The following is a 27,390-nucleotide window of genomic DNA, read 5'->3' on the forward strand; positions in this document are numbered from 1 at the left end:
TTGTACAACAGTGGTGAAAAAACCTCGCTTACCATACACAGCATCAGCGTGGTGGTTCTGACGGTGGCAAACCGCGCGACGACTGAAGGGTTAAAGCTGAAAACTTAATCGATTGGTCACTAGCTGGTGGTGACCAATCGATTAGGTTTTCAGCTTAAACGGATGTCTGGTTCTCCAGATCCGTGATCTTGAAAAGTTGAACTTTGGCTTCGATTCATCTTCCAGATCCGTGCTCTTGAAAATTTGAACTTTGGCTTCGATTTAAAGTCACTATTATTTTGCAGTCTGGCCGCTACCAGCCCTGAGGGTCGCTCAACGTTCATGACGACTGGAAGTGATTGGTCCAGATCCGGAACCAATGGAGAAGACTTCTTCATTCAACGCAAGGATTAGTGGCCCATCAAGTATCAAGTAAAGCCCCAAACACAATGTGAACGGCAGCACAGTACAACGGCAAAACGGCAAGCCCATTATGATCTACACTCTATTTGTCAAATCCATGTTGAAACTGATTGAGTTGACATTGATCAAAACATTGAAATGTCATTCAAGTCGGTGTTGCCGTTTTGCCGTTCTTGCCGTAATGCCATTGCATTGTGTTTGACCCTTAAGTCCGTCTTGATTTTCCCGTACATCAGACACGTTTGTCATCACATGTAAATTGAAGAACTTTTTTTTTGTTAAGTTGTGTAAATTTGTGACTTTTTATTTGCAACTATGCACTACATCGTACAGATCCCATATGTTTTATATAGTGTGAAAGGTTGTACTACTGATTTTAATCATCCAATCTCTTACTGCTCACTCCGTACAAAATCGATATTCAATCATGATGTATCATTTCCGTCATGCTTTATCCTTCTCTTTTGAACCTTGTAGTCATTGCTCGAACAATCTACATACAGTGCTGTCATTGTGAAATACTTTTCTTACAATTATTTTCGTTATCTTGTGTTCCACATGTTAGCATAGAAGAAATCACGTGGAGTTAAATGTCATGAAATGATGCTGTTGGATTAAATCTACCAGAGTTCTTAGCAGGGGTTCTTCCTAAAGATTTTTTTTGCTTTTTGCGCCCCATTTGATTAGTTGTTAATAAATACAAATTGATAGTAACGGCATTGAGGATGTTTGAGGAAGTCGTGTGAATGTAAAGTAATATTGATAGAAAGACGGTCACAGTTGGAACTATACATTTTAAATGGCACATATATTTAATGTATATGATGATTCATATTAACCTTATCCTAGCTTCTCCAGTTAACAAGAATAGTCTCTAAGTTTTTTAAAACAATAATTATGTCATGTGTAAAATGTACGTCAAACATGTTATAGAGTGAGAGAAACCTGGAGTAATTACTACGACTGACATTTACTCTAAACATTTGTGCATTGCTTAGAGGTTCAACAACTACAACTAGCTTTGATCGATCGTTTTCATTAATGAAGACCAGAGTCTCCCAGCGCTAAATGGGGATAGCGCGAAGCGTTCACCCATGAAGAAACATTGCATTGCCAAATCTACAGTAGCTCTGAAGATCAAAAAGACAACGAACAGATATCACTTAATCAGTGCTAGAGCCATGCTACGATTTGCCAAGGTTATTTTTTCGTAACATTGACAGACATAGTTTCAAAAATATACTCTACGATGCCATATTATGCATTGTTAAATCAAACTTTTATATATTTGATTTGCATTGTATTTTTTACTTTCCTATATGTCAATAGTGTCGAAAGCGTGTGGAATTGTATCTAGCTTGCTTGCCTTTGCTCTGTGATCAAACTTGAAGCAAGCTTGTTTTAATACCTAAAAGGAAAAATAAGCTATTCCTATAATGCTCAATGTTCGTCTACATCTACGCCTTGATCTTGCTGCGTTTCCGGTGGTTCTTCCGGTTCCGTTGCAAGACCTTGAGCCTTATCTAGCGGCAGGGGATAAACCTCTGGCGGTATCGCCGAGAAAGTGTCGTGAATAATGTTCTTAAATTCGAGAATGGTTTTCATCGTCGTACTTGTGGGCGTAATGATTTTCGCTATATCATTTTCCTCCGGGGGAGGGGCGTAGGTTTCTGATTCGGCTGCTATTTCCGGTTGGGCATCATACTTCAGTTCGTCGTAAGGTTGTTGTTGTGGGATATGTGCGATTTGTGGAGGGGATGCAACTGGAGGCTGCTGTAGATCTTGGATGCCTTGCACCGACGGAACGGGTTGAACAAGTCCTGCTGCAGCATCTGCAAAGGCTGGTGGCTGGACTACTAATGGGGCTGGCACCAGTATTTGCACGATCGATGGTTGTTGAATCATTACTGGAGCCGGTACCATCGGCAGCTGAGGTTTCATCAATGGCTTCAGCAACGGAATTGGCGGCTGCATGAAAATGGGCGAATCTATTGGTATCTGTTGGGGTACGATGCAGTGTGCGATTCCAATCAGCCGGGTGTGATAGGACTCCATCTGGGATACCAACTCCGGCAGGGATTCGTCGCAGAGGACAGGATTCTCTGAAAACATATTTAAAGGTTAGCATTCTTCATGGCCATTGCGTATGGATAACGAACCTTGTAAGAAAATTTCCAGCTTGTTCGGTACTCCATGATTGCTGCATCTTGTCTGCGAGACCAGCTCAACCGAAAGCACTCGGATCATGTTGTTGGATAAATCGGCCGTACATAGTACTGGCAATCCGTGGAAATCTTTGTCCATTGTGGTCAACAGATTGTAGGATGCGTTTACCGATTGTAGCGAAGGGAGGAAGGTCTGAAACGTTAGAAGAAGTTATGAGCTAATCGTTGCAATTCGGTATTAAAACATCTGTTAATTTCAACTGATATAATTGCTCAAAAAAGTAATTTACATATCGTAGAGCGATAAGCAAGACTTTTTCATTTGCTGGTCTGGTACCCGAGCAGAAGAAAATAACTACTGAATACCAAATTGAGGTATTCCATACCAGATAATTTCCAATACTTACAACCTGAATGAGGTATGAATGAGCCCTGCATAAGAGGTAAAATACCTCAAATAATACCTTCTGCATATTCTACAAATACCAAGCTGATAATTAGATCAGGTATTGTAATACCTAAATAATACACGATGAAATTTCATATAAAAGTGAAATTTTTCAATTGTAGTTCAATACCTCCAGCAGTCTTCAATAGCTATCGAATACCAAAATGAAGTATTTTTAATTAACAACTACCGAAAAGCTAAACATTACATAGCGGACTTTGGGGCAAGTGTGCCATAGGGGCAAGTGTGCCACCCCTGCTTTTTATAAAAACTACAATATATATTTTCTCTTTGAGCTTAACAATATGTTCTCTTATAGTTCACAATACTATGATCAAAATATGATGAAGATTGCTCTATTTTTCACGTATTTACATCGACTTGTGCAAAGACAACCAAATAAGAGTGGATTTTTATAAGATTTCGTTGTTTCTAAATAGCATGATGAAAGGTAAATTTTTAACAGATTTTTCTAACGTACTGTACATCGTGAAACTATTCAAATGTGTAAGTTATTGTGGCATTTGAACGAAAAAAGGATTAAGTTTTACATACGAGATCCAGTTTGGTTGAAATGTATACTTATTGGGGCAAGTGTGCCACCTAATTGGTACACAAAAATTGTTGGAATGAAATTTATAAAAATGTAAACATCGTCAACAAAATCATAATAATAAACCAAAATGAGGCACCAGTAGTAGTTTCTGAAGTATAGTAGGGGAATAACTGACATTTTTGCCCCCCAAAGTGATTTTTTCTCAAAATATTCAATAATAACATGTTCTTCGGCTTATTAAGTACCGTTTTATATATCTACATCAATATTTAACCGTTATTTAGTGCTGATCTAGTTTAATATTATACATATTCGCCGTATTATAAGGGTAATACATATATTGTATTGAATGGAGACAAAAATAAGCATTTTAGTTATTCGAATTGAGTAATAGGGAGTTACGCATGTTTTGAACCTTGTTATAAAGCATCCCCTTATTACGGTAAACTTAAAATTATTTTTTAAATTATCGATTAGCGTCTGCTTTGTAAGTAACATTAATAGGAAATAAAGAAAATTTCATTACAAGTAGAATTACATGCGATGTTCATTCGGTGGCCGTCTTGCCCCATATGGGTGGCACACTTGCCCCATAGTGTCGAAAAATAGGTTATTTTGGATGATTTTTGAGAAGCTCCAAAACTAATACTTTTTTTAAATTATTTTCTTTTTAAATGACACAGTGATTATGAAAAGATGTGAAACTAACATCATGAGGCTAAATTGGTGGATTTTATAAGCTTTAGACAAAGTTAGAGAACGATTTGCTAAAGGTGACACACTTGCCCCAAATTTCGCTATAGGTACTTTGCAATTGGATTAAATGGACAAATTGATGTGAAGTTTTGCGAAAAAGTTACACGTCTTCTCAGTGAGAATCGAACTCACGACTCCCTGATCTCTAGTTAGGGCGGGTTACCCCTACGCCATGAGAGGACTAATGGACGCAGAAGTTAACCTGTATTCGATTTCAACTCAATAATCACGTGGTCCTTTTTCGCAAAGTGTACCTCTTTCGGAAGAATTCACTACTGTATTCATATTCGTTCAATACTGTATTCATATTCGTTCACATATTCGGACACACATTCGAAACATATTCAAATTTTACCGAGAATCACTCGTAGAATATTAGGTGTACACTACACTTCCGGCCGTGTATTCGGATTGGCCACCAGCCAAATCCTTATATATGCATACTAATTTTGAGAATTGGCCTATTGAGTCAAAAGTTATGAGTAAAAAAGTGCAACGAAGTCGTCCACGCCTTTTAAGGGTCAATGCTGTCTCTGTTTTCACCAAAATGGTCTCTAAAGTCTCTATTTTGTAATACGTAACCAAAAAATTCTACAGGGATGCAATTCCAGGTATCAAAGGCTTGTCCAGGAACTATTTCAACATTTTCCCACATCGAATTTCGGTCATTTCTCCAGCCATTTTCATATTAATTCCTTTGTGAAATCATCTACGGTTTGTTTCAGAAATTGCTCCAAAAATCTTTTAGGAATTATTCCTAGAACTTTTGAGGATATCTTCCAGGAATTCCTCAATCAATTCAACCAGTGATTAATCATTATGTTCTTCAAGAAATTTATCTAGAAAGTTCTCCAACATTTCATCCACGAACTACTTTTTCGAAACATTTCTCGAGTATTTTTTTCAAGTTAAGCCTGCATTGATTGTTCAAAAATTGTAGCATCCACCCTAGCTACACCACTGGCTGTCTGGAACAGCAGTGTGGAGATCGAACAATAAATAACAATTTTTTTCAAAGATTCTGTTAAATGTTTCTAAAGGAATTTCACCAGAAAATCCTGCAAAATTTTATCCAGTATTTCAAATGATTTTTTCAACAATTATCTTAGCAGTTCATCTAGATTCTAGAAAAACCTCCAAGACACTCGCTATGTCTAAACCAGAAGATTATAAAAATCGGATTTTTTCTCGCTAGAGATTAGTATTTGGTTTACGTTTTAGAGATGGGCAAAATGAATCGGAGCCGTACAAAAGAACCGAATCACTTATTGAACGAGTCGGTTCATTCGATCAGCAGTCACACAGCGGATTAGATAAAAAGTGACCCTTAACGTTCAACGCTCCGTAATTTGGTTTCGATAATCAGTGACTGTGATGTTGTTGTATTGGTATGTCTGAAGAAAATCAGTGCAAGGGTGTATGTGAAAGAGGAGTATTAAAATCACGTGCTTTACTTTTCGCAGAAAGGGGGCCGCGTGAAAAGTATTGAAATTTCATATTCATCACGTAATTCGTTTTTTTGCAATTAAAAAAATATTTTTGGCTCTACACTTCAAATGACAAATTTTTCTTTCGCCAAATTCCTGCAATTGCAGTATAGTTTGGAGGAAATATATATCCTACAGGTGCTGAACAGTTTTTCAAGGCGTGGAATGTTTGAAATAGGTGAAAAATTTCGGTTGAAGATTTCGACTAGCCAGTTTCTGTGCATGTATCTGTTGAAGCAAATACGTACAGTCATTGTGTTAGTGAAGACTAACAAGGACTGAAAATTAGCAAATTTCAGTAATATAAAGCAGTTCTATGTGAAAAACTACTCTGTAATTCAATAATTGATTTTCCCATAACCCTGTGAACGTAATCAATTGCAGGTAAGTCGTGAATCAAAACCTAAAAAGGGAAAATTGTCAGTGCTCACTAGCACTTATGCAAATCATCATCGACACTACAAGAATTCATGACGGATCCTGCCCCCTTAAAAAGAGTAAACTGATTAATTTCTCCTATTCTCTTTCGTTCGTATCTAGGCTTCATTATAACGCTTAGCATGTACTTTACTTTACGCGTCACGCCACACTTGGAAGCACAGTTTGCTGCTGCTCCGTGCTCTCAGGGTCTCAACATACACAGCCCCGCCCATTTGCATTACAGACAAACGAGAGATAAAGAGAGAAAGGCCCATCTGAACGGCAAAGCACATAGTTTTGCATATTTCGTTTGGTTCGGGTAGGGGAGATCGGTCGAATGTCGTTTCCGGTCGAATCGTGAGTTTCAGGAGAAGAATGTACGAAGCAATTAGGAAATAAGAGATCGTACAACACATAGAACGCGAGTCACGCGACACGGAATGAATCGTTGGATCCGTTTGCTCGGTTCAGTTCGTTTTTCTTTTACAAGCCACTGAGCCACTGAACCGTTCAAAAAATCCGATTCACTAAAGCGAGTGGTTCGGATCGGATCCGTTCACTAAAAGGAGCCGTTTTGCCCATCTCTACTACGTTTTCATAATCTTATAAAACGAAGCCAAAATTTGAATTTTCAAGTGCACAAGACTATCTGACAACAGTTCGCGTTGAAAATCAATTAAATTACTTGCTTGCTGGAGGTGACCAAGGGGATAAATTTTCAACACGGAGCGCTGTTTGCTTCTCAAGTCTTGTACTCTTGAAAATATGAGGTGTGGCTTCGTTCTATAATCACCTTAAAATATTCTATCGGTAAAGTGTTGATTTTTTTCATTTTGAACTTTTTTAAAATTAAATTCTATAGAAATCCCGTTTTGTGAGACATCGTCGTATGATTTCAGCAGGAATTTCTGCCAAAGTTTCAACAGAAATTTCCAATTTTTTCTGAGATTTCTCCAATAATGTTTTAAAAATTTCCCTATAAAAAATCTTTGATAAATTCGTTGAGAACTCACTTGAGAAGTTTCTCAAAGAATTCCCGCTGGTCCGAAGAAACCTGTGAAGTAATTTTTAAAGGTATCCTTAGAAAAATCTTGGTTGAAGACAATTCTAGAATAAATCTTTAAAAATCAGTGAAAGCATGTCTGGAGAAATTAATGCTTGAGTTTTTGAAAATGTCCTAAACGGAAATCGTGAACGAAATCCTAGCGAAAACGATTGAAGGATCACTGAATAAACTACAGGATTTTCTCTACAAATTTGAGAAAGACTAAATATTTGGAGGAATTCTTGAAGGTATATGGAAGTAGTTTAATAAATTAAATCCTTAAGTAATCCGTTAAAGCATCAATAAAAGCATTCTTTGAACAACTACCTGAATTAGTTTCTGATGAAATGCATGGCAAGAATCTAGATATAATGCATACAGTGATACAAAATTATGGGACGGGCCTGGTGGTTAGAACACACGCCTCTCGCGCCGAGGACCTGGGATCGAATCCCTTCCCAAAGAAAGTCACTTACAACGTAAATGTTATAGTGACGACTTCCTTCGGAAGGTAAGTAAAGCCGTTGGTTCCGAGATAAACTTGCCCAGGGATAATATAGATAGAAAAAAATACAGAATTCTTAAAAAAATGTCAAAAAAAGGTTTGGTTTGGTTTTCTTCAAAAATCTTGGATTGATTTTCTTCAAAAATCTTGGATTGATTTTCTTCAAAAATCTTGGTTTGATTTTCTTAAAAAGTCATATAAAAACTTTAATTTTCTGATTCCTGCTTGGATTGTTATGGTATGATCTCTTTTTGTTTTTGTTTGCTGTTCCTTATCTATTTTCAAGTTATTTTAAGTACCTATATTCTCAGTCACTACTAGCTCTGTTTCATGCATTTTTATATGAATTCTTATAAAAATTAATTCACTTTTACTCCCATAAATTGCTCCAAAAATTTCGCTTGAATTTAAAGAAATATAGAAAATACTCTTCCAGGAATTTTCGACCTGGGTTCCTCTCGAGTTCCTACCGAAATTTCTATAGGAATTCTCCAGCATTTCAATCAAGGGTTACTTCTGCGGCTTTTTCAAACAGTAGTAAATTCTAAAGTAAAATCTTCGTGGATTATTAAAAAGTTCATTTGAGATTTGACATTAGCTAATACTACAGTAATCATTCCAGTAATTCCTTCGATCCATTAGAGAGAGTCCTACACAAATTTCTTCAATGAATTCCTGCAGGATAATATCCAGAAATTTGATTGATTTATTTTTCAATTATTCTAGCAATTTGTCTAAGAATTAATTGAGAGTCCAGGATTTCTTTTAGAGAACCTTGTAAGAGTTAAGAAAGGGTTACTTTTGAACTTTATCTATTTTCATCAGATGTTACTATAGAATTTCCGGATTAAAAAAAAGGTCAACAAATTATGGAAAAAATATCCTTGATAATTTTCTTGAGACGTTTATATGAAAAAAAAGATGGTAGAATCATTAAAAAAATTCCTGGAGGACTTAAGACTTCCTTCAACAATTTTTTTTGGAGGAATTCCTTATATGAATCTCTGAAGTGCTTATTCTTAAAAATTTCAGAAGGTATCTAAAACAATGCTGTTAGAGGGATTCCTTAAGAAGTCTGATAAAAATCAATGTACTAAATTCACTAAATGAACTCTCTTTCTTGGTACACTTCAACCTCTTTTTACGACCAGATTGACGACCGTTTTTATATGTGCTCAATACCTGAAAAATTATCAAAATAGAGAGCCATGATTTTCAGCAAAAGTTTTCAGCAGCTAATTAGGCTAACATGCGATGGTCATTTAAATTCGGAATTCTGCCACCCGGCGTCGCTAGTGGGCATCGAAATATTCAGCATCCTGTATTCATTATTCTAGCCGAGAGATTTGAGATTTTTCCACTTTTGTTTTGCCGATATCTTGACAACTTATGAACATGGCACCTTCGACAAACTTGATCAGTAAGTCAGAGGCTATCATTGTTCGATATTTTGTCACCAGGTGGCGCTAGTAAACATGGAATAAAACTCAGTCTTCATAGTTCATATGGATTTAAAAAAGTATCACTTGATGTTGATACGCTTTCATACCTTTTAGCAATGTTAGTGTTAACCTCGTCCTCGGTTTCGCGCCTGTTTTCGTCACCGGAGAAGTTTTTTTTCCTGTTTTCGCGCGTCTTGCTGAGCATTGCTTCGTGAAGCCCAAGTAAGCTTGCCCGTATGATTCAAGTTTAATGGTAATGGAATTGAAGTGAATTGGCGATGGATCATCAATTGGTGAGCTCGTTTCATGCTTCTTCCCGTGACAACCATGAAGATGCAGAGGTATACTCGGTCTTTAGTAACAATGGATGTCACACTAACATTCCTTCCCTTCCCTGATAACCGTAAGGACATGGCCGGGGCCGTTATTGACTTTATAATATTTGAAATTCTTGAAATTATACACTTAAGATGGTAAGCTACTGTTGGTTACTTGTGCAATTTAGATTATTCTTGTCAATCACGGAGTACCAACTACGAATTGTACGGTCATCAATGCTCATGCTCATGCTCATGCCAGGTGGCGCTAGTGAACATGAATCTTTTGTTTTGCGGATATCCCAGGAGCCTGACCACGTGCTCGTTATTTTTCAATGGGGTTGTATGGGCGGTGTCAGGAGGCTGATTTGTACAATTTTATCAGTGTTGCCAGCGTTCGCTTGGCCGAACGCAATGAGCCTCTGTACGTGCCATAAATTCTTTTGTTCTCATGACTTTTACTGTGCGCCGTGTGTTGGTGCTGTCTCGCTCTCTCTCACGGCCAACTTGAAAACAGGGCGCAAGTAAAAGTCAAACGTTTTATAGCATGCATAGGCTCATGTATAACACAAAATGCATACTTTGCTCAAGATACGATTTGTATAACGTGCAGAAAATTTTATATATCAAGTTTTATCGATTTTACTTGAGAAAGTGTTGCCAACAATAACTTAAATTTGAACCCTTCATAAAAAAGTGGATTACAGTTTCAGAGTGTTCCTATGTAGCTGAGCATTCCATTTTTTTTATTCCGCTCAAATTCGATATGGATCTTTTCATAATTCTTCTTACACAGTGTTGAACACAAGAAAATTTGTGCTTCGACCGACTGTATAACATGCAACACTTTCTTCAAATTTGATGAATATTCGGAGCTTGATTCGCATTTTTACTGAAAAGATTTCGTTTACCACAGTTATCTTCAAAATTTATTGGTGTCTGCACATAACGAACACCCCCTTAGATTAGGCTCTTTTGACAACAATCGGACAGTGTTGCCATCTAAATCAGAATATGAAAACTTAAATGGCAATTTTGAAAAGTCCATGCTTCAATTTTGACGAATATCCCGGATTAGTATTTCCACATCAGACACTTGCATTTTTCAAAAACGTAATTATAATCCTGGTATTTTTTACAAATGATTCTTTCTATGACCCCTCGATAACGGTCGTAGAAAGAGCCCTGTAGGGTGCAGAGCTACTTGGGCACTTCCACGATTCACTTTTTCTCAGTCGGATTGTCTTGTACTTTGTATTACGAAGCAATTAAATACGACGCACATTGTGACCAAATATGAGCTCATTAGCTATCGAAAAACCCCACTGCCAAAGTGAATCAAAAGTGCCAAGAATAGGATTCGCCTTCCTATTTGTTGAAAAAAAAAAATATAAAAGATAATTGAAAATTTGATTTAGAACATTTGTCATTTCAAAATAATTCATACATATTGAAAAATATTTTATTTCATAATTCTCTAGCGAATGATCCTTTGTAATACTTTACTAGAAATAATTTGGGTAGCGGTGTTCTGGATGTTTTTATTAGAAATTTATAGAGATATCTGATCGAAGAAATTTAGGTGAAATTACTGTAGTTTTGTTGATGAGTGGCTGGAATATTTTATGGTTTTTCATGGAATTTTATTGAACATCTTGCTTGTATTTCGCCAGATGGTATGAAAAATATGTATCCTAGCTTAGACAAAATCGATCAACTAAACAACAATTTGAACCACAATTCTACAAGAAATTCTATTATGTTCTTAATTGCAAGCATCCCTTCTTGGACTGAGGTTATCCTGCTGCAACAGTTATTTCAAGAATGTTCAAGAGCTTCCCCATAAAATATCTAAGAATTCAGCTAGAATTTCCTCTTCTGGTATTTTTCAAAATATGGTATATTGATTATGGTTATGATATTTTTCCAATAGGGGGTCTGATTTAAGCTGTTAATTGTAATTGCCATTCTGAATTATTGAAATACCTAAGTGGTTGAATGACACATGATTGTGGAAAATCCCGTTGAATATAGGTAATTGATTGAAATTTTCACAATCTCTGTCGAGAGACATTATCGATGAACCTTACCTTGGACAGTTCCTCCAGCGTCTTAAGCTTGTTGAACGACAGATCCAGATGTTCCAGGTTCTCCATGCCAATGAGATCATCGGGTGTAATCATTTCCAGTCTGTTGTGGGCCACGTTGAGGATCTTCAAGTTGTTCAGTCCCATCAGCGTACCGTCGAGTGATTTGATCAAGTTGTGCTGCAACCTCAGTTCGTAGATTATCGAACCGGAGTCCACGAGATTTTCCATTCGTCCGATAAGCTTCTCTATTCGGTTATGGGACAGATCCAAAATCCTTAGTTTTCTGAGTCCTTGCACCTCCTGTAGCGAGAATTCATTCAACCGGTTGAAACTGAAGTTTGCCATGATCAAGCCCTTCATGTTCAGCAATGAACCGTTCAGACTAGTAAGTTTATTCTCCGATAATTGGAGATCCTCTAGTCGTTCAGCTTCCGAGAATTCATCTCTTCTCAAATGAGTAATTTTGTTGTCGACGGCTACCAGCTTTGTAAGATGGGCCGATCGTGACAAGAGTCCATCGAAAGATTGCAACTCATTGCTGTTGATGAATAGTGAGTCCAAGTTTTTGAGATATTTAATTTCAACCGGGAGGTGATCAATTTTGTTGTTTTGTGCGAAGATGGTGATCAAGTTGGGAGAAGCCAATGGTAGTTCGTCGTCCAGTGAAGTCAGGTGGTTGTCGTTGATGAACAGCAACTTCAGTTCATCTAAGTGTCGTAGGGTGCCGTTCAGAGAGGTCAAATTGTTGTGTCCATAATGTAGAGAGATCAACGTGCGCGGCATGGAATCGGTATCGATCCGCTGTAGCAAATTGGATGCCACGATCAGATGCCTCAGGTTCTGCAACTGCTTGAACGTGTCTCCATTGATGAACCGTAGATTCCCTTTAGCGAAATCTAATGTCCCAACATTCGGCATATGTTGGAACATGTCCGCCGGAATTTCCTCCAGTCGATTCTCCGCTGCACTGAAGTACTCTAACCTTGCAAGATTCTGAAACGTTGATACCGGTAGCTGGCTGGAAAGAGATGAAGAAGTACGAAACGAATCAGGCACAGTTCAACATCGATAATTTAATTAGTGCATAAGCGACAACTGACGATCAATCGAGTTCAGGCCGAGCGCGGCAGAGGTGATTCCGGGTCAATTGGAAAACATTTAATAGTCAGTTATTTCGCGGAACGGAGTGGCCGGTCGCTGCTAACCGCTTGGCTGGGAATGAATGGTGGCAATACTGGATTCGACGGAATAAATCAGTGCCAATTTCAACGGTTCGGTTTCACCCGTGCAGAAAAATTGCGCGGCTACCTAGTGCGATTCATGGCGTTGCCACGTGATTTAGTGATAATTTAGAGCTTCCAATTTAACCCGTAATTATTCAGAAAGATCTTATTTTGCTAAAACTTCTAAAGCGTGATGGTTTTCTGGCATTTTAAGATCCCATTTTTATTAAAATCAAGGGCTGTGTAGGGTGTCTCTCTGCTACGCGCTCTGCCCTTTTCTTCTATCAGAAAAAATACGTGTTTTTTTACCCTTCTTACAACCATAAGAAGGGTATAAAGATCGCTTGAAAAACCGACTTTTGATCCGAGGCCCGGAGGGCCAAGTCTCATATACCAATCGATAGAGCTCGACGAACTGAGCACATGTCCGTGTGTGTGTATGTGTGTGTGTGTATGTGTGTGTGTGTGTTACAAAAAATGTCACTCAATTATCTCAGCCGTTTGTCAACCGATTTAAACACTTTTAGCTCTAAAAGAAAGCTACAACATTCCCATAGAACGCTATTGAATTTCATTACGATCGGACATTTCGTTACAGAGTTATGATTCAAACAGTATCGTGAAGTAATAGAAAAAGCATATTCTAATATTTTCAACTGTCTGCATTTTGATCGATATCTCAGCCATTTTTGAACCGATTTAAGTTCTTTTATCGGCTAATGAAAGCTCTGACATTCAATCATAAGCCTTCAAATTTTCATTGAAATCGGATTACTAGTTTCAGAGATATCATTGGAAGAATTTTCTAAAGTACTGGAAAAAAAAATTTCTCTGATATATTCATATTTTTACATTTTGATCAATTTCTCACCTATTTTTAATCCAATTTAAGCTCTTCTTTCGTCGATTGAAAGCTCGGATATCATTCACAACCATATTTCAATAGAGTTATAAATTACAGAGATAAAAATCATTATTTTCAAAAATCTCTAAAATTCCCCTTTTTACCCTTCTTACAACCATAAGAAGGGTATAAAGATCGCTTGAAAAACCGACTTTTGATCCGAGGCCCGGAGGGCCAAGTCTCATATACCAATCGATAGAGCTCGACGAACTGAGCACATGTCCGTGTGTGTGTATGTGTGTGTGTATGTGTGTGTGTATGTGTGTGTGTGCATGTGTGTGTGTATGTGTGTGTGTATGTGTGTGTGTGTTACAAAAAATGTCACTCAATTATCTCAGCCGTTTGTCAACCGATTTAAACACTTTTAGCTCTAAAAGAAAGCTACAACATTCCCATAGAACGCTATTGAATTTCATTACGATCGGACATTTCGTTACAGAGTTATGATTCAAACAGTATCGTGAAGTAATAGAAAAAGCATATTCTAATATTTTCAACTGTCTGCATTTTGATCGATATCTCAGCCATTTTTGAACCGATTTAAGTTCTTTTATCGGCTAATGAAAGCTCTGACATTCAATCATAAGCCTTCAAATTTTCATTGAAATCGGATTACTAGTTTCAGAGATATCATTGGAAGAATTTTCTAAAGTACTGGAAAAAAAAATTTCTCTGATATATTCATATTTTTACATTTTGATCAATTTCTCACCTATTTTTAATCCAATTTAAGCTCTTCTTTCGTCGATTGAAAGCTCGGATATCATTCACAACCATATTGCAATATAATTATAAATTACAGAGATAAAAATCATTATTTTCAAAAATCTCTAAAATTCCCCTTTTTACCCTTCTTACAACCATAAGAAGGGTATAAAGATCGCTTGAAAAACCGACTTTTGATCCGAGGCCCGGAGGGCCAAGTCTCATATACCAATCGATAGAGCTCGACGAACTGAGCACATGTCCGTGTGTGTGTATGTGTGTGTGTATGTGTGTGTGTATGTGTGTGTGTGCATGTGTGTGTGTATGTGTGTGTGTATGTGTGTGTGTGTTACAAAAAATGTCACTCAATTATCTCAGCCGTTTGTCAACCGATTTAAACACTTTTAGCTCTAAAAGAAAGCTACAACATTCCCATAGAACGCTATTGAATTTCATTACGATCGGACATTTCGTTACAGAGTTATGATTCAAACAGTATCGTGAAGTAATAGAAAAAGCATATTCTAATATTTTCAACTGTCTGCATTTTGATCGATATCTCAGCCATTTTTGAACCGATTTAAGTTCTTTTATCGGCTAATGAAAGCTCTGACATTCAATCATAAGCCTTCAAATTTTCATTGAAATCGGATTACTAGTTTCAGAGATATCATTGGAAGAATTTTCTAAAGTACTGGAAAAAAAATTTCTCTGATATATTCATATTTTTACATTTTGATCAATTTCTCACCTATTTTTAATCCAATTTAAGCTCTTCTTTCGTCGATTGAAAGCTCGGATATCATTCACAACCATATTGCAATATAATTATAAATTACAGAGATAAAAATCATTATTTTCAAAAATCTCTAAAATTCCCCTTTTTACCCTTCTTACAACCATAAGAAGGGTATAAAGATCGCTTGAAAAACCGACTTTTGATCCGAGGCCCGGAGGGCCAAGTCTCATATACCAATCGATAGAGCTCGACGAACTGAGCACATGTCCGTGTGTTTTTTTTTTTTTTTTTTTTTTTTAGTTTTAGAAGGTGGTAAATTACATTTACGAACTAACCCAGCGTTTCACGTTCGATATGGAGGCTAGTCATATCGAATTCGTCCATCGTGCGCCAGAGTGTCGGACTCCTTTATACCGACTAAAGTCCACCTTCGCCCACGAGCCATTCCCCCCGGAACTGCCTCTTGGCATTACTTCATGGGGGAGGCTATTGTGCTAAGCACTGCACTGCTCCTTCTTACGCTCCTGTACTTCCCTTGCTCTCTTCGTACTGCTGGCATCGCGCCAGGGCCATGTTTCTACTACCGCTTCTGTCATTGCTACGCTTCGTTGCTCTGCTGCGACGTGTTTGGGGCTGACATCTCGCCAGAGCCCTGCGCAACTGTTGCGCCTGCTGTTAATCCGCCGATTCTCGAGTTCTCCAGGTTGGACCAGTTGGATGCCGAGGTCGGTCCAGCGATTCCGGTTGGAGGGTAGCTTCCGGTTCACTGGCGCCCCGACGACCCAAAACTGGTGGTTGTCACGATCGCTACTCGGCATAGTCCCCGACGGTGGAGCTAGCCTACTCCAGCGGAGAGTTCCTAACGTAGGAATGTCTCCCGAAACCGATAACGTTACGCGTTTGTTCCCGCATCACTGCTGCTGACCGGTGAAGTGCCGAGGTCGATCCAGCGATTCCGGTTGGAGGATGGCTTCCGGTTCACTGGTGCCCCGACGACTTAAGCCGGTGACTCGCTACGGACTACTCAGAATAGTCCCCGACGGTGGATCTATCCTACTCCGACGAAGATTTCCCCGACGGCGGAAGATCTCCCGAACCGATGCTTTCCGGGCTGATGCCGAGGTCGGTTCTGCGATTCCGGTGGAGGGAAACTTCCGGTTCACAGGCGCCCCGACGACCATTTGCCGGTGCAACTACGCGTTCTACTCAGTTAGTCCCCGACGGTGAACTTAACCTACTCCGAAGCTGACCGGGCTGATGCCGAGGTCGGTCCTGCGATTCCGGTGGTGGGAAACTTCCGGTTCACAGGCGCCCCGACTACCATTTGCCGGAGCTGTTTCGCGATCTTCTCGGCTAGTCCCCGGCGGAAGGACATAGCCTACTCCGACGCGATGTTGGTCGGTAAGTGTCGAGGTCGGTCCTGCAATTCCGGTTGGAGGATGACTTCCGGTTTGCAGGCGCCTTGACGACTTATTACCGATATTACGCTACGCCCGCTCTACTCGGTCTAGTCCCCGGCGGAGGATCTAGCCTACTCCGGTCGCGCCCGTTGGTCTCCTTCATATGCTCTCTTCAACAGGCTGACTTGTCAAGCGCCAAGGTCGGTCCGACGATTCCGGCTGCCCCAACGATTCAGAGCCATGTGCTGTCCGCTGTGTAGAGTGCCGCTGCTCCTCTCGCCATCTTCGTTGTAAAAGAGACATCATCTGAACGATAGTTCTGTTTACCGCGTCCCATTTCTCTTCGTCGGCACACATTCGTTGGACGATATTGTGCACATTAACGTCATTGCCGACGACGGATGTCATCTCGGCTCGCTCATGCTCGAAGCGCGGACATTCGAAGACCACGTCCGTGTGTGTGTATGTGTGTGTGTATGTGTGTGTGTGTGCATGTGTGTGTGTATGTGTGTGTGTATGTGTGTGTGTGTGTGTTACAAAAAATGTCACTCAATTATCTCAGCCGTTTGTCAACCGATTTAAACACTTTTAGCTCTAAAAGAAAGCTACAACATTCCCATAGAACGCTATTGAATTTCATTACGATCGGACATTTCGTTACAGAGTTATGATTCAAACAGTATCGTGAAGTAATAGAAAAAGCATATTCTAATATTTTCAACTGTCTGCATTTTGATCGATATCTCAGCCATTTTTGAACCGATTTAAGTTCTTTTATCGGCTAATGAAAGCTCTGACATTCAATCATAAGCCTTCAAATTTTCATTGAAATCGGATTACTAGTTTCAGAGATATCATTGGAAGAATTTTCTAAAGTACTGGAAAAAAAAATTTCTCTGATATATTCATATTTTTACATTTTGATCAATTTCTCACCTATTTTTAATCCAATTTAAGCTCTTCTTTCGTCGATTGAAAGCTCGGATATCATTCACAACCATATTGCAATAGAATTATAAATTACAGAGATAAAAATCATTATTTTCAAAAATCTCTAAAATTCCCCTTTTTACCCTTCTTACAACCATAAGAAGGGTATAAAGATCGCTTGAAAAACCGACTTTTGATCCGAGGCCCGGAGGGCCAAGTCTCATATACCAATCGATAGAGCTCGACGAACTGAGCACATGTCCGTGTTTTTTTTTTTTTTTTTTTTTTTTTTTTTTTTTTTTTTTTTTTTTTTTTTTTTTTTTTTTTTTTTAGAAGGTGGTAAATTACATTTACGAACTAACCCAGCGTTTCACGTTCGATATGGAGGGTAGTCATATTGAATTCGTCCATCGTGCGCCAGAGTGTCGGACTCTTTTATACCGACTAAAGTCCACCTTCGCCCACGAGCCATTCCCCCCGGAACTGCCTCTTGGCATTACTTCATGGGGGAGGCTATTGTGCTAACCACTGCACTGCTCCTTGCTCCTTGTATGTGTGTGTGTGTGTGTGTTACAAAAAATGTCACTCAATTATCTCAGCTGTTTGTCACCGATTTAAACACTTTTAGCTCTAAATGAAAGCTACAACATTCCCATAGAACGCTATAGAATTTCATTGCGATCGGACATTTCGTTACAGAGTTATGATTCAAACAGTATCGTGAAGTACTAGAAAAAGCATATTCTAATATTTTCAACTGTTTGCATTTTGATCAATTTCTCAGCCATTTTTGAACCGATTCGAGTTCTTTTATCGACTTATGGAAGCTCTAACATTCATTCATAACCCTTCAAATTTTCATTGAAATCGGATTATTTGTTACAGAGATATCAATAGAAGAATTTTGTAAAGTACTGGAAATAAATAAGTTTATTTTAGAATATTCAATTTTTTACATTTTGATCAATTTCTCAGCTATTTTTGATCCGATTTGAGCTCTTTTTCCATCGATTGAAAGCTTTGACATCATTCATAAACATGCTGCAATCGAACGTAAAGTTACAGAGATAAAAATCGATTTTATCCAAAAAAATCTCTAAATTTCCTCTTTTTACCCTTCTTACAACCATAAGAAGGGTATAAAGATCGCTTGAAAAACCGACTTTTGATCCGAGGCCCGGAGGGCCAAGTCTCATATACCAATCGATAGAGCTCGACGAACTGAGCACATGTCCGTGTGTTTTTTTTTTTTTTCATGCTCATACAAAGCCCGCACTCGTACGGTTACGACGACCATCTCCTTTCCATAGTTCAGCTGGTAAAATGCCGAGGTCGGTCCAACGATTCCGGTTGAGCATAACTTCCGGTTCGTAGGCGCCCCGACTATTCAATACCAGCGTTCCGACGTATTCTACTCGACCAGTCCCCGACGGTGGACCTAATCTACACCGACGGAGAGTTCCCCGGCGGTGGAATTTCTCCCGACACCGATTCTTCTACTTCTACGATACGAGCCGACCGGAGGGGTGCCGAAGTCAGTCCAGCGATTCCGGTGGAGCCTAGCTTCCGGTTCACTGGTGCCCCGACGACCCTCAACCGTCGCTATGATACGTCTACTCAACTAGTCCCCGGCGGTGAACCTAGCCTACACCGACGAAGAATTCCCCGGCGATGGAAGTTCTTCCGATACCGATTCTTCTTCTGCTGCTGCTACTGCTGCTCTTCAATTTTTTACGGGCCGACCGGTAGGGTGCCGGAGTCAGTCCAGCGATTCCGGTGGAGGCTAACTTCCGGTTCACTGGTGCTCCTACGACCCGGGACCGGTGCTACGTCGCGTCTACTCAGCTAGTCCCCGGCGGTGGATCTAGCCTACTCCGGCGGAGAGTTCCCCGGCAAAGGAATATCTCCCGGAACCGAGCAGTATCACTTTCCCTTCGTCCGCTCTTTTAGAGTGTCGAAAACAGTCCGGCGCCCTTCTTCGTTCGGCAGGGCTGCCTACGTCATCTGACGCTGCTCCTCTCGCCATGTCCGCTGTAGTGTTGACATAATCTGAACAACAGATCGGTTCACCGCGTTCCACTTATCTTCATTACTACACATCTTTAGGACGATATTTTCCACGTTCACGTCGTCTCCGACGATGGCAGTCATTTCGCTTCGCTGCTGTGCAAACCGTGGGCAAGTAAAGACTACGTGCTCTGGTGTTTCTTCTATGTCTCGGCATTCAGGGCACAACGGTGACCTTGCGTGGCCGAACCTGTGCAAGTACTGCTTAAAGCAGCCATGACCAGACAGGAATTGCGTCAGCTGAAAATTAATCTCGCCGTGCGCTCTAGTGGTCCATATCGACACGTTTGGAATCAGTCGGTAAGTCCACCTGCCCTTCTCTGCGTTGTTCCATTGCTGCTGCCATTTACTAAGCGTGTTGGCTCTCGCTCTGTTCCGGCCTCTCCCTGTGGCTCGATCCCTGTAGCACTCGCTATCCTCCTCCAGTAGAAGGCAGATAGGAATCATTCCGGCTATTACGTGCACGGCGTGCGATGATATCGTTCGATACGCACTCGCTACACGCATTGCCATCAGCCTAAACGTACGGTTCAACTGGGCACGATTTCGTCCTGTCTTCAGTGCCGCCGACCACGCTGGAGCTGCATACCGGATGATCGACGTTGACACGCTCGCCAGTAGCCTCCTCTTACTACTGGTAATCGCAGAATTGTTAGGCATAATTCGGGATAAGGCCGATATCACCTTTGTCGCCTTATTGCAGACGTAGTCGACGTGACTGTTGAAATTCAAACGGTCGTCCAACATCACGCCCAGGTGTTTCACTTCTCGCTTCGAGTTTATGATGCACTCACCGACCATGATGCTCACATTTTGTACTGCCTTCCGGTTACTGATCATAACCAATTCAGTCTTTTGATGGGCCAACGCTAGCTTCTTCTCTCGCATCCAATTTTCCACGGCATCTATCGCCTCCGTTGCCAGTACCTCCACCTCTTCCAGTGATTCGCCGATCACTACAAGCACTACATCGTCCGCAAAACCGACAATCTTGACTCCTCTGGGCAGGTTCAGCTTCAGCACTTCATCGTACATGACATTCCACAGGGTGGGACCCAAGATGGATCCCTGTGGAACGCCCGCCGTAACCAACAGATTTCTGATCCCGGCATCTGTTTCATATATCAGTGTCCGATTCTGAAAATAGCTTTTCAGAATCTGACATAGATACTTAGGCACCCTCAACCTGTGCAACGAGTCGGCAATTGCTACCCAGCTGGCGCTGTTGAAAGCGTTTTTAACGTCAAGAGTGACAACCGCACAATATCGGTTCCCTCTCCTCTGCTGCTTCTGTGCCGTCTCCATGGTTTCCACTACCATTCGGATGGCATCTATCGTAGATCTACCTTTCCGGAATCCATACTGCATGTTCGATAGACCGTTCTCGTTCTCCGTATACTTCGTAAGCCTGTTAAGAATCACTCTCTCCAACAGTTTTCCGACAGTATCCAACAAGCATATCGGCCTATATGCAGAAGGATCGCCGGGCGGCTTACCTGGCTTTGGTAGCATCACCAGCTTTTGTCGCTTCCAAATGTCGGGAAAGTTTCCGTCCTCCATACATTTTTGCAGTGTAGTCCTGAACATGTCTGGATTCTCCTGGATTGCCGTTTTAAGGGCCAAGTTTGGAATCCCGTCCGGACCCGGTGCCTTCTTCACTGGTAGGGCTTTCGATACCACGACCAGTTCCTCGTTCGTTACACGGGTCTCTTCGTCGTGTACATCCTGTTCATCGTACGGTGTAGGTGGCCAGACCGTAGGCTCGTGCGTCGGAAAAAGTGTTTCGATAATAACCTTCATTTTCTCCGGACATCTGTCGGGTGGTATTGCTGGACCTTTCATCTTTGCCATGGCCACTTTGTAGGCATTCCCCCACGGGTTTTCGTTGGCATTGCGGTAGAGCTCTTCCAGGCACGCTTTCTTGTTGAGCTTGATTGCCTTGTTGAGTGCGGCCCTTGCCGCCCTATAGGGCAATCTTCTTTCTTCTCTTTCGACGTTGTTGCTAGCCCTCTGCATCCTCCTCCTAGCTTGGAAGCAATGTGCGCGTAGGTCACCGATCGTCGAATTCCACCAGTAGGCTGGTCGTCGACAGTTTCTAGGTTTCCCCATCCTCGGCATAGTTGCATCGCACGCCCGCGATAGGGCTGCAGTCAACTCCTCTGCGCTTAGGTTTACTAAGTTATTCTCAAGCCTCATCGCTTCCACGAACACGTCCTTGTTAAAAATCTCTGTTTTCCACCTCCGCTCGTATATCTGGGCTCCACTCGATTCCATCTGCAAACAGCGCCCAAAGCGGTACCGAATCGCTTGGTGGTCGCTGTGGGTGTAATCCTCGCATACTCTCCAGTTCATATCACGTATCATTCCTGGGCTGCAGAAAGTGACATCGATGATAGACTCTCGACCATCCTTACGGTAGGTGGTGGTGGTACCGTCATTGGCGAGATCGACGTTCAACTTAGCTAGGGCCTCCAGAAGGCTGCTCCCCCTTGGGTTCGTGAGGCGGCTGCCCCATTCGACCGCCCAAGCATTGAAGTCTCCAGCTACTACCACTGGTCTTCGGTCGGTTAGCTCTTCCGTCAGTTTGTCCAACATCCGGTTGAACTGTTCGATCGTCCATCGTGGAGGTGCATAACAACTACAGATGAAGACACCGTTGATTTTGGCTATAACGAATCCTTCATCTGCGCAGTGCACCACTTCTTGAATGGGGTATTTTCCCACTGTCCATATCGCTGCAGTTTTGGTTCCGTCTGATATCCAGTTTCCATCTCCGGGTGGAATTTGGTATGGCTCCGAAATTATCGCAACATCGCATCTATGTTCCGCAACAGATTGCCGCAGAAGATGTTGTGCCGTATCACAGTGGTTGAGGTTGATTTGCACTACCTCCACTGGGACTTCGTTGCTCTCGCTCGTTTGGAGGCTGGGCATCTGCTACCGCCTGTAGGGTGTTCGTTATCCCCCGTAGCAGCGCAAATTAGGCATTTCGGAGGCTTCGAGCAATCCTTTGCCTTGTGACCTTCCTCGCCACACCTTCTGCATAGTTTGCTCCTATCCGGCCCTTGGCAATTCCGTGCGAAGTGACCAAAGCCCAGACACTTGAAGCACACGTCCGGTTGCTGGGAAACGCTCAGCGGGCACACAGACCAGCCCACACATACTTTCTCCACTCTCAACGCTTTATTAGCTGCATCTACTGGCAGCTTAATTGATGCTACCTTCGTGCCATCAGGCCCATTCCTGATACGGATGGTCATCTGGACCTCTCCTAGCTCGCATTGCTCCTTCAGGGCTAATTTTACTTCCTCCTCCGTGGTAATCTCGTCCAGATCTTTACACAGGAGAGTCGCTTCCGGGCACAAGGCTCTTACTTCCACCTTGTTTCCGAGAGCTTTCTCGGTAAGCTCCTTGTACGAGATGCTGCCTGCCTTGGGATCTCTTTTCAGCTCAAAGAGCATCTCTCCATTACGAGTGCGCCTGACCTTTTGCACGTCTTCCCCTAGCTCCTTAAGATCCGGGTTCATCCGCATAGCGCGTAGAACTTCGGCGTACGAGTCGTCACTCGCTTTGACGATGAGAGCCTCGCTCTTATTCCTCGTCCTGACGACCTTACGTTTTTCGGGCGGTTTTTTCTTGCTCGCTTTCTCCTTCTTTCTATTCTTTTTGCCAACGACCTGCCATTCAGTGTGGCTGTTTACCACGTCGGTTGCTTCTGGTGGTGGTTTAGCTCCAGTGACACGGACATCCTTGTGTCTCTTGGGACCACCTGGTCTGACATCTCCAGGCGATGCCCTTGGCCTCTTCGGTGTAAAGAAAGGCGTGGACTGCACCCCCGGGGGGATACTTCTCGCCGCGTTGACCTTCCTCGTAGCTGTGTCGGCTTCTGCCCTTCGCATTTCCGCTGCGCGACATGCCTCTAAGGCAGTTTTAACCGCTAACAACTCCTTCTCCCCAGCTTCTGCTCTCTGCACTACGTTTTTCCACTCCTTTACAGCTGAACCAAGAGCGCCTTGGAGCTTAATCACCAACGCCTTGATGTCTTTGTGCACGTTACTTCTCTTATCCACATACTCGTGCAGCTCGTCCACCAACTTTTTCGCTGTCTCTACCCTCGGTGGTTGTGGTGGTTTCGTCCACACGCTATACTGCTGCTGACCCTGCTGCTCGTTCGTGGGCTGCTTTTGCACCTGCTGGGTTTGCGGCGGCGGTGTCCTCACCAATCCACTCTTGACAAACGGATTTGTCACTTCATCCTCAACTTCAATTACGCTTACTTCCATTCTTCAGGGTCCCCCCTCCGAGCCGCTATCTCCATCTGCCGTACGTAGTCGCCTTCACGATCCCATGGTTATCTGTACCTGCAAGCAACTATACCTGCAAGCATTGAGGCCATGCGAGGGTTGACACGGACCCTTATGGGGGCCGGGTACAGTGCCAGATCGGCGTAGATCGGGAATGTTCCATCCGAACCTACGTACTCATCAGAACTGATGGACAGATTTCGAACGTATCCGGAGGCCTGCCAAGGTTTTAACGGGACGGAGGCAATCGAACCATGAGCCCACTCGCCGTTTCAGGTCGGTGTCACCCTTGCTTAATCAGGGAGCAGAATGGCCCGACTGTCAGCCCAATAACGCCATCCAATCCGTGATCCGTAGCTTGTCCGTTGTTGAACGCCTTCACCAGTATACCATAATCAGGATGTTACTGGCATCGATCCTGATGTGCCGGTTGGCACTCCAATGGTTGGGCTAAGGCACTTTGAAAGCGGTGCCAGGCCGCTTGTACGGAGTTGCTTGCGGATATGTGGCTTTTTGCAGAGATCCAACAGAGCCCACTGTTGAACCCACACCACATCCTAGGCATCCTCTGCTTGAGCTAACTGGGAGGAGCTCGGTCACTTCTCGAGAGAAGTGCCAAAAGGTGGTAATCCATACGGATGCATGGAGTTTTTTCGCTTAAGAAATGCTTCCTAAGCTCCCACCCGACTCGCAGAGGGGGGGTTCGTCAAGCCCCTGGACTCCTGTCCCTGCTGCCCAGGCACATGTCCGTGTGTGTGTATGTGTGTGTGTATGTGTGTGTGTATGTGTGTGCGTATATGTGTGTGTATGTGTGTGTGTATGTGTGTGTGTGTGTTACAAAAAATGTCACTCAATTATCTCAGCCGTTTGTCAACCGATTTAAACACTTTTAGCTCTAAAAGAAAGCTACAACATTCCCATAGAACGCTATTGAATTTCATTGCGATCGGACATTTCGTTACAGAGTTATGATTCAAACAGTATCGTGAAGTACTAGAAAAAGCATATTCTAATATTTTCAACTGTCTGCATTTTGATCAATATCTCAGCCATTTTTGAACCAATTTAAGTTCTTTTATCGGCTAATGAAAGCTCTGACATTCAATCATAAGCCTTCAAATTTTCATTGAAATCGGATTACTAGTTTCAGAAATATCATTGGAAGAATTTTTTAAAGTACTGGAAAAAAAAATTTCTCTGAAATATTCATTTTTATACATTTTGATCAATTTCTCAGCTATTTTAAATCCAATTTAAGCTCTTTTTTCGTCGATTGAAAGCTCGAATATCATTCACAACCATATTGCAATCGAATTATAAATTACAGAGATAAAAATCATTATTTTCAAAAATCTCTAATATTCCCCTTTTTTTAATTTAAACCTGCACATAAATCTTTAAAAAATCGCTGGCAAAATCATTTTAGGACATCAATTTTTCATTTTTCGATATTATTTTACAGGATGGCAACATGGGTTTATATACCCTCTTAAACTATGATAATAAGCGTATGAAAACTAATAAAGTTCGATATCCGCCTTTTGACGTGCAGTTTTCTGGACTTTTTCGCAAACCATTAAACTATTAGGGCAGATAGAACATAGTCACAACATCCTAAAGTTTAGTTATACACCGGGGATTCGCTGGTTGGAACACGACTGCCTTCCATCTAGCGAATCCGACCCGTTAGTAGGAAAGACTGACAGCTGGTGAAAATGCTCCACACGAACGCATCTGGACAGCAAATCGCCACAAAACGCACATATACATACGCATTTGTTCTATACATGGAGACTTCAAAGCGACGATACTCAGACGTCAAAGTCAGTTTGACATTTTCTGTTGACATTTGAGTGCTTTTAGTTGGAATATTTTCCAACCAGCGAACATCCAACCATCAATGATTCGATTCCATGTAGCGGAACCCCAATGAGCGAATCCCCACTGTACTGGTACAAGGTTCCAAATGAATGATGAATAATAATTATCTCATACCTGTATGGAAATGTAAGAAGGGTTCAGTCTCACCATCGGTGGATTAAGTCAGGTTTTTTTGTTATTTTTCAAAATTAAGTAAAGTATCATCGTACCATCCACACGATATACGAATGCAAAAATGACAACTTTAGCAAAGCAAGCTCTTAGTTGAAACTCTGGAAATGCTCATTGAACACTAAGCCTAGAAGCATGGTTTGTCCCAGTGAGGAGGTAATACCAAGAAGAAGAACCTATTTACGTTTTTTTTTCTATCTTTATTAACGAGATTTTAAACCCTGGGCTAGTTCATGTCGGGACCAACGGCTTTACTTCCCTTCCGAAGGAAGTTGTCACTATAACATTTATGTCATTAGTGGCTATCTCGGGGATGGGATGCGATCCCACACACTTAAACGGTTTCACCGAGAACCCAACAGCTGATATCTCGGTAATAATTTGACGATTCTCGGTAAAACTTTTACCGAGATCTCGGTAAACGTTTGCCGAATCTCGGTAACGTTCGCCGAGATCTCGGCAAAACATTCGGATTGCCGAAATCTCGGTAAGATAAGTACCGAAATTCGGCGTTGAAAGTTACCGAATTGTCAGCTGTTGGGTTTTCGGCGAAAAATTTTACTGAGGTCGGTGAAATAATTTAAGTGTGCAGGTCCTCGGCGTAAGAGGCGTGTGTTCTAACCACTACACCAGACCCGTCCCCTTCCAGTAGTTACTCTTGTTACTCTTTCAAAGATTTCTACAGGAGTTCTTCTAAAAAACTCTACAGGGTTTATGGGGTCGTCCATAAACCACGATGTATTTTCTGGGGTGTGATGAGGGAGGAGGGAGGGTTCCAGCCAATGCACTATGGGCCAGGGACGCAATCTGGCGGGACAAAATTAATAACTCGGTAACGAAGCGTTTCCGGTATTTGGTGTCTTCGGCATAGTTTTTTGTTACAACGAGGACCATCTACTGACATAAGCGGATAGTTCGTAAATCGTCCGCATAGGTGGCGCCACAATCTAACTTTTTACTGTGACGTTCTAGAGACTTGACATGCACACTTAAATTATTTCACCGACCTCAGTAAAACTTTTCGCCGAGAACCCAACAGCTGAGAATTCGGTAATTTTCAACGCCGAATCTCGGTACTTATTTCACCGAGATTTCAGCAATCCGAATTTTTTGCCGAGATCTCGGCGAACGTTACCAAGATTCGGCAAACGTTTACCGAGATCTCGATAAAAGTTTTACCGAGAATCGTCAAATTATTACCGAGATATCAGCTGTTGGGTTCTCGGCGAAATCGTTTAAGTGTGTGTTCGGCAAAGTTGTTCATTTTGATAAAATAAACAACTCTCTCGAAGACGTCAATATTCCACAGCCTTCTGTTTTCGAGTTATTGGCAAAATTAGAGAAAATTAGTGAAAAAACGATTTTTTTCACGAAATTTGTCATTTTTCCTAAGAATCATGTCATATAATATTTTTTTTCTGATAAATATATAA

At 41.5% G+C, this 27,390-nt stretch overlaps 1 protein-coding gene across 1 annotated transcript in view; it reads right to left on the reverse strand.

Moving 5' to 3' along the window:
• Window positions 1-685: 685 nt before the first annotated feature.
• The window catches only part of LOC5568735 (chaoptin), a 77,775-nt gene continuing 51,070 nt past the window's right edge, over window positions 686-27,390 (reverse strand). Inside the window, exons 2-4 of the mRNA XM_021842324.1 lie at window positions 11,634-12,651; window positions 2,562-2,760; window positions 686-2,504 (exon numbers count right to left, since the gene is read on the reverse strand). Coding sequence (XP_021698016.1) covers window positions 1,843-2,504; window positions 2,562-2,760; window positions 11,634-12,651 — 1,879 coding nt within the window. The 3' untranslated portion in view covers window positions 686-1,842. The remainder of the gene's footprint in view (window positions 2,505-2,561; window positions 2,761-11,633; window positions 12,652-27,390) is intronic.

The sequence above is a fragment of the Aedes aegypti genome, chromosome 2, assembly GCF_002204515.2.
Source record: "Aedes aegypti strain LVP_AGWG chromosome 2, AaegL5.0 Primary Assembly, whole genome shotgun sequence".
Lineage (NCBI taxonomy): Eukaryota > Metazoa > Arthropoda > Insecta > Diptera > Culicidae > Aedes > Aedes aegypti.